The sequence below is a fragment of the Tympanuchus pallidicinctus genome, unplaced genomic scaffold, assembly GCF_026119805.1.
Source record: "Tympanuchus pallidicinctus isolate F22 unplaced genomic scaffold, pur_lepc_1.0 scaffold8, whole genome shotgun sequence".
In the NCBI taxonomy this organism is placed as follows: Eukaryota; Metazoa; Chordata; class Aves; order Galliformes; family Phasianidae; genus Tympanuchus; species Tympanuchus pallidicinctus.
The window spans coordinates 1,747,367-1,761,436 of NW_026294802.1; the positions used below are offsets into that span (position 1 = coordinate 1,747,367).

General features: G+C 37.8%; 1 protein-coding gene across 1 annotated transcript in view; it reads right to left on the bottom strand.

The window, feature by feature from the left end:
* Nucleotides 1-14,070, bottom strand: part of PTPRO (protein tyrosine phosphatase receptor type O) — a 152,801-nt gene that overhangs the window by 39,689 nt on the left and 99,042 nt on the right. Inside the window, 4 exon segments of the mRNA XM_052667311.1 lie at nucleotides 3,716-3,827; nucleotides 6,663-6,856; nucleotides 9,247-9,367; nucleotides 11,693-11,892. Coding sequence (XP_052523271.1) covers nucleotides 3,716-3,827; nucleotides 6,663-6,856; nucleotides 9,247-9,367; nucleotides 11,693-11,892 — 627 coding nt within the window.

Sequence of the window (14,070 nt, forward strand, 5' to 3'; positions counted from 1 at the left end):
AGCCTTGCAGGGTCTGCCTCTCTATCCTTGTTTGTTCATTTGTTTGTTTGTTTATTTATTTTCAAACCTAAAGGCATCCTTGCCACAAAAGAAAATGTTGGTGGTCTGAAGTACCCTTGCTTATGATTGCTTTAAGATCCAGCTGCTTACAGCAGGTGGCATTAAAAACTCATTAGTCACCACAGCAACACCGGCAGTGCCACGATCTCTCCCTCTATTATCACAACAGCATGCAGCTGTTCCTGCAGGAGCCTGAGAGCAAATGCTGCTTCTGGCAAGATTTACTTAAGGGCAGTCTGGGCCCCCAATCTCCCCACTTTCCTGGAGACGTCTGACCAGCTGTTGAGGAAGAGAACTGCACATCACCCAGTATCTTCTAGTACTGTTTTCATTTCAGGTACTATGGTCCAGTGAGCTCCACGTGGGATTCTGCTCTAGGGAAATGGTCTGACAGATGGTGTACAATCAAGAAGCTCACTAAACCTGGTATTTAATATTTTTAAGTTTGGTTTTGGTGGGTTTTATTTTTTATTTTTTCTAATTCTTGGCAACCATCTCAGGCTATGCGAGGAAGGTAGAGTTGTTCAGAATGACTCAGAAAGGGACCAAAACCTCCTTTAAACATCTTCTCCCTTTGGAAGGAAACAGGCTGAGGGTGATAAAGAACCTTGCAGTCCCCTGACAGCTTAAGATAGCACAAAGCAGCACCTACTGGGGACAAACATTTCCAACCTGCAGACATGAAAAATTGGCATACCTCTTCCTAGTGAGTTAGCCTGACAGCATTCTCAGGACAAAACTGAAGAGAATTCAACTAATAATGCAATCAGAGAACAGAAAGGTATTTAATGCTTAAATTTGGTTGTGACTGTCTATTGATAAGCACTTGTAATTTGGCCAAATCTAATTTATTTTTATTTTTTAAATCAAGATTTTCCCCTTACAATGCTTAAGATCTGGCTCACTGGTATTCAATGTTTTCATCAATACCCTGAAAATAAAAGCACAGCTGATGAGCCATGCAACTGGCACAATGATTGGTAAAGAAGAAAATGCTCAGGATAGGACTGTGATTTAAATTATTGGCCCCTCTGCTGGGCCCATTCAAACAAAACTTATTTTGGACGACCAGGTGCAATAATCTTTAGGAAAAAGGAAAAATAGCTACCCTAGGAGGAGTTTAAAAGGCACAGAATAGAAGCAAATCAACACAGACCTCCAGCACGATGCTATAGGAAATGCAATCATTGAGATGCACAAACAGAAGAGCATTGAATAGGGAGCTGATTTTTGCCTCTGCAGGAGTATTCAGCAGCTGGCACTGCAATTTTAGGCACAGGTTTTCATTGGTAGAGACAGTAAAAATTAGAGAGGCAGAGTTGGGAAAAGAAGTTGCATGAGAAAATGCCTTACTGAGAGTACCTGAAGAGTTCAGCGGATAGAATTCATCAAGAGAGAAATGTGAAGGTAAATTCTGTGTAAAGAGGAGGGGAAAAAAATAAGCTCTGAGGCTCTTCAATCAGTAAGTAGAAAATGCAACAAGAATCATAAACTGGACATTAAAACTAGATAAATGCAGATCAGGAGCAAAGGATAAACATTTGGTAATAAGAATTAACCATCAGTACAACTTTCTAGGGGGAGTGGTGGTCTGCTCCCTCTCTGAATATGAGTTGGCTTTTTTGCAAAGGGGTTTTGCCAGTCACAAATGGGTAACATTACCTGAGGTCTTCATTCTTTTCCGATTTGTGTACATCTGCTAGGTAAGGAGTTGATCCATTTTTCCGTGTTGTGGCAGTAAAAGTCCTTACTTGCCCCACACAGAAATCCAAAATGATCCTGATAGAGGCTTATATTTTAAAATAACTTCCTATGTTCTACTGCATGTTTTGGGAAACAACAAGTACGTCGGGCCTACTAGAGTATTTCCACTCAAAAATGCTGAACCTGGTACCCAAATGAGTTGGAAAAGACATTTATTCCCTCACACAGCAACCAATCAGCTGGAAAATTTCTTCCTTACAGTGAAAAAGAAAAGATGACTGATGCCGAAGGGCAATGAGTGTCCTTAAGATTTGTCTTGGGGCTCTGCTGGATGCTGTGAGTTTATGATGCTCCAGACAAGTGACAGGATTTGTCCCAGCGTACCTTGGGATCAGATATTTGAGGATGACAGGTTTCATTTGACTTCAATGGAGCTAAGACTCAAAGCAGTGATAGTTTTGTTCACGTGGTTCTGTTGTTTCATTTTTAACCATCATCACAAATAGGCTTTATTCACTTCCCTTTCTCAGTTGCATCCTGTTAAGGTTTTCACGAACCAGAAAATCTTGTTCTAGGTTACTATCTGTTTTGGAGGAAATAACTATAGCCTGATTTCCCTCATAATGTGGTTTTTACAGCTAGGAAAGAGAAGTGAGACACATTTATTTCCTCTCATGGTGTGCCTCAGTTATTTACTGCTTTCAATCAGCAGTATTTCTGCAAGGTGAGCTAAATGATGATGAATAAAAGCAAAATGATTCAATAGAGGACCTTGTCTCAAGCAGTCTGGGTGCTGGAAGCACATGTCAGGGAGCTCACAGGAGGTCTCAAATGCTGTTCCCTTTCTGGCTAATCCATGTTATATATTGAACACTCCAATTCAAACTGGCAAGAGACAAGGGAGTGTGCTAGATTCAAAGCTGGTTCCAGGTGGAGGAAGGAAAGCAATGGGGGTGTAACAAGTTCCTACAGCTGAGAACCTCGACTGGGAGGGACTGGTCAGGGCAGAGCTGCCCAGTGAAAATACACCCAGCGGAGGTTGCAACATCTTGATCTCAGCAGCACTCTTCTGATTGCACACACACAAAATACACTCAGCAGAGAAGGCAGATCGGGCGCACAAGAAAAATGTGCTACAAGACATAGTTCTTGCCTAGATCTACATGGTGCATGCAGAACTCTACTCCGTGTTGGCTAAGATGTCAAAGTCTAATCTGTGGATAGCTGAGGGGGAAAGGAAGGAATTCTACAAGTCTCAATACAATTCCCTGAAAGGAGATTGTAGTGAGGTGGGGGCTGGCCTCTTCTCCTGGGTAGCAGTGATAGGATGAGAGTGAATGGCCTCAAGTTGCATCAAGGGAAGTTCGGATTGAATATTAAGAAAAAATTATTCTCAGAAAGAACAGTGATACACTGGAATAGGCTTGCCCGGGGAGGTGATGGAGTCACTGTCCTTTGAGGTGCTTGAAAACAGTGTGGATGTGGTACTGAGAGACGTGGTTAGTGGGCATGATGGGGATGAGTTGGCAGTTGCACTAGATGATCTTAGAGGTCTAACCTTAATGATTCTGTGATTCTTTGATACGGGGACAGTGCAAATACATGGAAAAATATTTCACAATATCAGAATTCACACTATCCATCTACCTTTTAAAGTTCAAAACACTCAGTGTCATAAAAGACAAGCACAGTCACAGGCCTCACTGGAGCTGTGCCTTCAGCTGATGGAGGTGAGACAGAGTAATCCAACACTGTGCTTTGCACTGCAAAATTATACCTAAAGCAAGACTAAGAGCTTTCTTTGAGAAAGTAAAAACAAAACCAAGGACAACCCCTCACTCTTAACTATTAAATACTTTGATTTTCAAGTATCTGCAGGTGAAACACAGCATTTTTTCCCATCCTCCTGCTTCTGGCATCATTTCCACGGTCTCTTCAGAGTGCTGCTTACCTGTTATGAAGCTGATGGTGGAGCTGTCACAGCAGCTTAGCTCTGGGTCTCCCCAAGTCACCATGGTGACCCGGAAATTGTAGTACCATGCAGGCAGCAGGTTAGCTATCCTCTGCAGGGAGACAAAAGACAAATAGCAGCTCAGCAGAAAATTTACCAGAATGTGGTGTGACTTAAAAAAAAAAATAAAATAAAATAAAAAAATGCAGCCATATCTGTAAATCCAGTGCCAGACAAGGGGCTGTTTGATTGAGCTCTCACTTCTTACTCCAGTGGTAAATTCTGTAATTTGGTATTTGAATTCATTCAAAAATGTGTGTGGGAAGACCAAAGCTGGTTGTGGCAAATGTGCTGCTTAAGCCAGGGCACCTGACCCCATGTCCACCACCATGGGGACTTCTCATTAGCCCTCTCAATGTGGGCTCTTCTTTCCTGATTAATTGGGTTTTTAAGATATATTAGAAACAATGTTTTTGACTCAGATATCGTCACTTCAAAGTACTCATTTTTTCCCCCCAATTTTTGAAGTGTGTTTCATATTGTATTATCATTTATTATAGATGAAATATAAATGAAATATAAATGAGTTATAAATGAGACATAAATTATAGATATAAATACAAATGAGATATAAATGAAATATAAAGTACAATATATTTTATATTGCAATATTGTTTGCCATATTTAAGTTAAAATTAAAATGTTTCCAATGCCAAAAAAAAACCATATTTTAATCTTTATGTTTAAATTTATACTTAAATGAAAATCCTAATGATATTTTGTAATTCAAAATAAAAGCATATTGATAATAATGAAAAACTTTAACAAATCTGAAATTGCTTATTTCGCAGATCTCTGATCTTTTCAGTGGCCTTTTCTTTTTTCAGACAACACAAGGCAATCCAAATACAGCATTTTGGGCCTATTCTCTTTATGGTTTTAGAAATGATTTTATCCATTTGACATCAAAACTTTGAAGCTGCTTGGACTTGTTCTTACAGACTTCTGTTGCAATGCTGGGAAGAGTAACACTGTTTGGATGACTTTAAAACAAGCTTCAGAGCATAAACATTTAGATGTTGTACTGAGGGACATGGTTTAATGGGTTCTGTCAGGCATTTATTAACCATCATCGCAAATGGGCCTTATTCACTTCCCTTCTGCAGTTACGTCCTTTTAAGACTTTCACCAGCCAGAAAACTATGTTCTAAGTTACTGTCTGTTTTGGAGGGAGTAACCATGGCCTGATTTCCCTCATAAAAAGGGTTTTTACACCTGGGAATGAAAAGTGAGACATTTATTTCCTCCGATAGTGAGCCTGATTCATTTACTGTTTATTTATTTACTTGCAGTATTTCTGCAAGATGAGCTAAATGGTGAGGTATAAAAGCAAAATAAAGTATTTGTGATAGGTATGATTGGACTGGATGATGTTGGAGGTCTTTTCCAGCCTTGGTGATTGGATGATTCCAAAATGAAGGGAGCAATTAGAGTGAAAGGGCTATTCAGTTCCAAAAGTTCTGACTAGTGAGATGTGCTTCAGGAAACAATTTTTCATCCCACTTCAGATGGCAGATTTTTCACTCCTCTGCTTCCTCAGTGGGCTTAACGCTTGTTTCAGAGACCACCAGAGATGTCAGATAATTTACTGACAATAGAGAAATCTGCAGGACACAGTGAGATTCTTGAATATGGCACGTGAACCCAACTAAAAGTTCACCAATACATACTTGTATGCTAAATGTCATAACAGAGCAAAAAGACATTATTTCTCAAATTTACATTAACTCTTTAAAAATTATTCTTTAAGAAACATTCGCTTTGAGAGTGTATGGCAACTGTTGTACTTCCAACTGAAATTCAGACAAAGAAGTTGGAAAAGAAGCCAACTTCTTTTAGCTTTCATGAACTGAATTTGTAACAGCAGTGGGTAATATCATCTCATTTTCTAACGAACCACACAAACTCTGAAAGACACTATTATTTCTAAGATGATTTGGATCACTTAGATATTAATCTAATTGTGCCGAGTCATAACTACAAGGTATTAATTACTTCTTTGGTAAGTTATTTTTGGTTTTAATTTCCTTGGAGATTTATGTGCTAGATTTACTGTCACATACCCAATTACTGTTCAGCCGCTGTAGCTGAAACGACTACACAAATAGTATTATGCAAATGAATTACAGTAAATCACTGCAGCTCTCATAAGCAGCAAAAGTTGTTGCTGCCATTTTTGCATACTCATAACTTTCTGAGCAACTAATTTCAGCTAAAACTGTTCACTGTCTTGTGCAATGGCGAAGTTTGAATATAACCTGTTCAGCTTCTCTAGGAAGATGTGGAAAGCAAGAGGAAAATTTCATGGGATTTCTGTTAAATATTCAGTCTGGCAAAGGTTTGTGTTCGTGTTCTTCTAGAAAATAATTTTTGCCTAGGTAAAATCCTGCTGCACATCTTTGCAGCTTCAGAAACATGAAAGCTATTTTCACAAGAGCATCTCTGCAGCTAAGTGCTCCAGATGGCTCAACACAAGACTAGCCTGCAAGCCCCAAATCCCTATTATCAATATTAATTATGCAGATAAGGCTTTGGATTACTCTCCCTGAGGAGACACCTGAATTGGTTAAAGCCTTAACTGACAAATTGACACACAAACTGAAGCTGCCTTTGGACTTGCTGAATATGTCCATTTGTCAACAAATAGAGGCTCATCTCTTGTTTTGTCATTCTACTAAAATTTTAGCATCGTTCAGCTGTATTTCCCTACTTTGAGAAAGAGATGCTGCCCGCATCCTGGATGTTTTCTCTGCTTGGCCTGAAAAAATGTTCCAAGTTTAAAGGCATATATACATTTTTCATAGGGGAGAAGCCGAATAAGAAAATGCCCCAAGGTGCCAGGGCCACACATGAATGAGAAAGCAATACTCAGAAACAGCCACATTACCACAGAGGCAGTTAGGGAGATGGTTGCTGCTATTTCATAGTAGGTTGTCCACTCAGATGTCATTGTTGATGGATTGAAGTAAAACATTTCTACAACATATTTCCTGAAAACCCCAAGGAAAGGTCTGTTCCAGCTCAAAACCACAGCAGTAGGTCCCAAAGGGTACAGTGTCAGATCCTTTATTCCAGTGGGCACTATAAAACAGAGACTGTGATTAGTAGCTTGTTGGTTTCTTTTTTTTTTTTAATTAATTACATTAAATAGATAAATAAATTAACAATTAAAATTCAGACCAATACTTTCCATTAACCAAGTTCTATCTGTTTCTGATTTGTTCCTGATTTTAATTCCTAATAGCTTCCTTGTCACAAGCAGTGGAATACCATTCTTTTCAGCATTTGTTCTTATCTTTCCTTTGTCAGAAATGACTGAAGGTTTCCATTTACTTTGAAAAAATCAGGCTGTTTAGGAGATGTTTCAAGTTGTAAGCTCAAAAACAAAAGCATCAAATGCCACAACACTTTGGAAGATAAAGGCCACCAGAAAGAACAGGTTTTTTTATGCCTATCCTTCCTTCCCTAGGGAACCTAAAGGTGCTGCCATGAATTGCTGTTCTTGCCTCACTGATGATGAAAACAGGAAAGAGAAGTAAAGTGATTTGAAGAATGTCACATCAGGGTCAAGTTCAGCAACCTTTACTTTCTGGAAAGAAATCACTCTTCATGACTTCAGTGAGATTACTTAAATAAGTACTTTGCTAACATTTCCAAGGGTTGCAGAGCCCCAACTCTTGCAGAATAAAGAACACTTCAGCCTATATTTGCACTTGACTGCATTTCCTTTTTACAAGTCAGTCTCCATTTCCTTCATCTTTTCTGTCCATTTCATGAAGTGTTAATACTCACCCAGTGATAATGAGGCTTATGATAAATAAATACTTTTTAAGGCATATTTTGGCATATTTTTGTTTCATTCATCTCTAGCCATCACTGATCACTTCACTGAACAGTTTGTTTTGCACTTCTATTATTGTAATATCAAATTCAACATCCTGTAATCAAATGAAAAATCCTACAACTATTGTTTTACACCATAAAATGTTCTCTTCATTATAAGAACTTTTCATTGTTTGGTTGATATAAAAATGTGGAGAAAATGAGGAAAATCATTTAATATGGGAATATATGATTTCACTTTCTCAAATGAAAATAGAACTTCACAGATTTCTTAAGTAACTACAGTGAGAAAAAAAATTCTTTCATAAATATCATTCAATTATATAGATTTTAATAAGGATGTGTGTATTTGTGTATACACATATATATAACATATTTTCTCACTTAGATTTTCTTCTTTACTGTACTATATCATGTTCTCTTTTCAAATTCTTATACAGACTCCGCTTACACAAATACATGAGGAGGTTGCCTGGAAAAAACTCTCACCTTATTTATTACTCCACATATCTGCTTTCATCTACAGAATTCACTTCTTAACAGGATAACTTTTGTCTGCTTGCTTGGATTTTTGTTTGTTTTGCTTTCTTCCCTATATCACAGAGAGGATGCAGAGTGACAAATACTGAAGATCGCTAACTTTCAGCCACCTGCTCACCTACAAGGTGGACTATTAGTCAAAAGGAAAAGGCTGGGTGACTCAGGTTAAATATTCCTCTGCAAATGTAATTCTATAGATTGAGTATCTTTCTCTTTGCCCTTTTTCATTATATTTTGTTACAGTAGTAACCTTAACAAAATAAATGACATGGAAACTGAAAGATATTAAATCCTAAGTCACTCTTTAGTTAGGGGCTTGATGGAACCTTGAATTATAGGCATGGGGGGAAAAGCTCTGCAGGTAGGTTGTGAAACCACATTCTTGAAAATGTCAATCTCATTCTTAAAGAGCCTTTTTTATCTTCAGATTTCAAAGCAGTGAACATCAAGATTCATGGTTTAACTCAAGAAAATCAAGGTTGGCATCAACCTTAGTACAAGAGGAGATAATCCAGCTCCTGACTTAGTGCCATGGCCTTCAGACTGGAACACACTGCATAGTTCACAAGGCAAATTTGCTACAAATACCTTTACAGCAGTCCCATACCTTTCATGAGACAGTAAGAATGATTTACCTCTAGGAGGTGCCCACATCTCTCCATTAATTGCAGACTACCTGCAGCTCAGACTGGCCACACCTAAGTGAAGTGATTCCCTCCCAAAAGAACATAAACCAGGGACGCTGTTAGAGATGAACAAAGATGTGGCCAAAGGTGAAGACAGTTCATTACAAAGGGCTCCATGTGTGTGAATCCCCAATTGTTTTCTAGTTGAGTTTTGTAATAATCCAGTGTTTAAACATGAAATATGCATCACCCACTGATGGAGCATTCATGTTTTTTCCTCATTAATGGGCTAGACAACACAAGGAAAACAAATGCTCTCAGTAAGTGTTCATAACATTTGAAACAACCAACATGACGATTTTGTCTGTATTTCTTTTTGGGCTCTAGAATTTAATGAATATACTACTCATATTCAGGAAAAAGAAAAGAAGAAGCATTTCAAACAGTAGCTGCAGGACTTACCAATGGAAAATGTAACAGGATCAGAGGGCGGTCCAACCAATGGTCCTTTCCTTAAGTAAACCACAACCTGGTACTGGGCACCAGGAACAAGATTTTCAATGAGGCTGCTGCTTGAATTTACCTAATGGAAGAGTGCACATCAGATGTGAAGTATTACTTGGTTGGTTAAAAGAATATTGGGACTACTTGAACTGCTTAATAGAACAGTTAATACAAGTTTCTGAACCAGCATCAGCAGCTGAATTCTCATTCAATTACACCCCAAATGGCAAAACTTTGAAAGCATTCAGGCTTGGATTCACAAATGATCTCACCCAAAGAATCACACTTACCTTGCCATGTGAGGTCAGGTGCAGACACACTTGAGCCGCTCTCTCCTCTCACCAAAGCTTAATGATGTATTCATATTCAGCTGATATTAACAAGGCTAGAGTATTTAAGCAGTGTGCTTTCAATGAAAGCCTCAGGGTTTTCATCGGCCATCCGATTCAACTGCAGCTATATGTCCTGAAAGCAGCCTTATGGGAAATCTATCTTCTAAGTGCAACTGTTAAATGTCTGAATGCTAAAATCAGAGAGGAACTACTCTTTCACCTGTCTTGCACAGCACTACAAAATCTGATGAAGAGATCTTGTGACTTTTCTGTTTGAGATACCAAAATTAAATAGTCTGCTGTGGCACACCAAGAATTGGTCAGAGCTGGAAGCATAATGCCTGACCGGCTGATTCTTGATCTGGTACAATATGTGAAAAGCCTCATACTCTGAGCTATCAGGAAAGATATGGAGCAGCTTCGAGGAAAGAACTTTAGGCTCCCCTTCTACAGTATTTTCTCTGCAACCTTTCCAGAATCTCATCACGGCCTCCTTTGGTTTATTGTGATGCACATAAATACATCAGTGTAGGCACAGATTTAGTGAGGAATGAAATTTGTCTTTAATAGCTGCTTTTGAGAACTAATCAATTCATGCGTAATGGTAGAAATGAATAAAACTCTGCACTGAATTTTGCCCTTTTCAGCTTGTCAAGGAGAATTCAAACGAACAGCCATTAATAATTCCATGTATAATAATCTGATAAAATTTGATTAGAGGCAGTGTGAAACTCTATAGGGACAAAAATAAACAACTGTATTTATACACTTTGCCTACTTGTAGCAAATACATTTACTTTCACAAATGTCTTGTTTATTCACAGATTAGTTTTAGGTATTTCTATTTGAGTTTGTAGATTAATCTCTGAGTATTTACTTTAATTCTATATGTATATACTTGCTCTCTAATGTTTATTATCACCTACCATATTGTTTTGCTTCCTGATTAGATGAATGCATTTTTAATAAATGGAAGAAATGTAACTCAAGGAGATTACAGACTGGTTCTGAGAAACAATTCTCAAATTGTCTTTAAAGGACAATTCCCAGTGTGGAAGTACATGGCCATTCTTGGAATAAAACTCAAAACATTTTGACAAAGACCTATTTAAAAAGACCCTTTTAAATGACGTCAAACTCCTTGTGTTAACTAACTTGCCAAGCTAATCACGATGTTCAAGGAAGTGAAGATTTACTGAGTTATGGCTCTGTTCTTCCATTCTCATGGGTGTGCTGATGGTGTAGCACATGGGAGCACTGCAGCCTTTTTCAGGCTCCTCAATCACACAAATTAAGGAAGCCAGGTAGAAACTGTGGCGCTACTTAGAAAAGAGATTTGTCAGCAATGTGGCAAGGAAACAGAAGTGTGGACTAAACCCTCTTTCTAACCAAAACCACATTCCACTCATCCATCAGATCCATAGGATCTGACATGGAGATAAACTCCACTTGGATCTCAGGTAGCAGAAAATCGCCTTATTTGGGGGTTCAGGAAGCTTGATCAAAATAAACACGTCCCAAACGACAGCCCTAAAGAAGTGCTGTCCATCCAAATCACAGGTGATGGTGATGACTATTTACTTCCTACCTTTGAAATATCTTTTGTGGATGAAAAGAAAAGCTGAATTCAGATGACTTCCAGAAAATGTAGGGTCAAGTTCTATACTCATATGGAGGAAATCTAAGAATCAATTAATTAATCTAAGAGACAATTAATTAATACATGCAACTTGAATGATAATAATCCATGTGAGCACTTTTCTTAATAAAAATGGATTGCAACATATGCCTAAGTGTTAATATGATATGATATCATTTTGCTCCCTACTGCAAACATTTCTCACTCAAAAGTTTGAACAGAGAATTGGCCACAGTCACTGCAGTGGAAATACAGTTTTAATGCTGATGGAATTTAATGCTGTCATTTCTGTATGCTTTTCTTTCTCCTCTACTCTGCAGAATGGAGCACTCTGCTCTGTAGCCTTTAGCTGGATAGGGCCTTTGGTACTGGAATAACAAACAGTTGGATGACTAGGAATTATTTTTTTTCAGGTCTTGAGGAGGACCCTTACCTCTGTGCAGTAATGTTTTTCAAGCCTTTGACTTTCCTTTTGCTTCTGACAAGTCAGGGAGACCACAGACACAATTGTGCTATTGCTACCACTCTCATGTGAGGCTGTCCAGGATGTCAGGGCAGTAGTGGAGCTGAGCACTGTCACTGCCACATGCTGGGGCTTTTCTGTGAGCTCTTCTATCCATTCACCTGTGGGGCCTGGAACATGCCAAGAAAGCATGTGTGAGCAAGGCACTCTGCACATTTAAGGCACTCATGTTAAAACATCCTTCTTCACAATATTGCTTTCTACTAGGGAAAGAGGCTGAACTGACCACCTCCATTTCCACAAAGCAAAGATGGGAAGCAGCCTGCAGTCAACACTATTTCCACCAATAGCAAAGCAGGAGTTGAAAAGAGAAATATTTCTGTGTCGAAAATTTGGATTGAATGTATTTTCTGTTACTTACCAGAAACCACCCAGCAGTATCCTGTATGCCCTACAATGGTATTTTAGGAGTAGTGATATCCAAAAATGTACAGATCCATGATAAATATTTGCTAATATTTAAAAATTAGTGATGTCCAGTAATGTACTGGATTATATATTATGTGCATTATAAATATTGCACACAACTTTTCCTTTCACTATACACCGAATTACTCAAGTATACTAAGTACCTGAGGTTTTTAAACTGAGTTCACAGTCTACTACAGTGAAGAGTTCTCCATCGGACTTTTTGAAGCACTTATTTAAATATGTATGCTTTTAATTTTGAAAAATAACTTTAGCTAGACTTGGACAAAAATTCAGATTTTCAGCAAACAAATCCAGAGCAAGGATTTTGTGTAAGATCAGACTATAAGATTTGACAATCAAGACTGCCATTTGAGTACAACAAAAATGTTGGGTAATATAAACCAATAATTCAACAGGATGAGTCACCAACCAAAAGGTTACAAGAATAAGATAAGGGTGAAGCTGTGAGAAAAATTTAATCACAAAAGTCTACTCACATCTACTCTAGAAAAAAGAGAAATCTGATCATTACTTAGTCTCTGGATTCAGTGAATATATGTGTAGCAATTTCTATTCAGAAATTGTTTCAACATCAGCACTAAAGAAATTGAGCTACCTCAACCTTGTGTCAGGGTCCAAAGCTGCAGCCTCCACAGAAGGCTTGTATAGAGGAATGGAAAACAAATTTTACCTTAAGAGTACTCGTGTGCATCTCAGATTTGGCATACTGTCAGAAATGCACATGAAATCTATCTAAGATACTAAGGTTCTCAAGTTAGAATAATTAGGTCAATTGCCAATAATCTTCATGTCTAGGAGCCTATAAACCAAACAGAAATACTTCATTAAAATAGCAATAAAAACACCTAAAAGCCCTCATTTATTACACGTAACACAAATACAGTCATTACATTCTTGTTACAGCTTTATACCTAATGATATCCAAGTCCATTCTTCCTTAATCTAGCAACCTATCCAAATATACACTTTGATTAACACTTTCTCATTTTCTGAGAGGTCCCTGTCCTCACTTAGTAGACTGTATGTAGGACACAGTACTGAGTATTTATGTACATAAATCAGTCACTTTTTAAGATGGAATAATATTTGGCGCTGATAGCAGTACTACATAATTTATATATACTTTGATCTATTTGTATAGTTTTATATACTTTGATGTTTTCACATAATGAAGATGCCTATGAACTATTCCTAATGGAAATCAGAACACAGTTAAATGAAAACAACAGAGACCCTTTCTCTCAAGACCTGTTTCATCTCTTTGTTTTCCAAGTACTTTTTCTTTCACCTATCAAGCTGTTAAAAATATTGCAGCAATACAGGAATTCAGTTACATGCTTTTAACCATTATGATTAATTTAAGCTTAAATAGTATTTGTAAATGTCACGACCTACCAAACATATTTATTAGTTAGGTACCACTACGTTTCCTTTTAATATGAATATTTCTGCCAGCCTAGCCACCATGCTCTTTTGCAGAATTCGATGTGTGAGGGAGACACTAATTTCTCACAGGTAAAACTGGGTTGTGCTGCAAGTGTTCCTCTATTCTCAGTGTTTGGGCATTCCATAGGCCATAATTCCTCTTGTACAAAAAGATACTCTGCATGTGTGTGGACTGATATACTTATTCAGACATCTCATTCCCTTGTTGCTGTACAGATCATCAAAGCCTTCAGAATTGACCATTGTCTGAATTTAATTACACCTGTCTCACTTGCCAATCTAATTCTCAGTACCAATCTTGGATTACTAAGTACTGTATTATTATCCTGACTTTTACTAAATCTGTATTTAAGAAACCCTGAGATTCTACAGGGAAATAATAAATTACTTTTTCCTCCTCTGAATTTAGC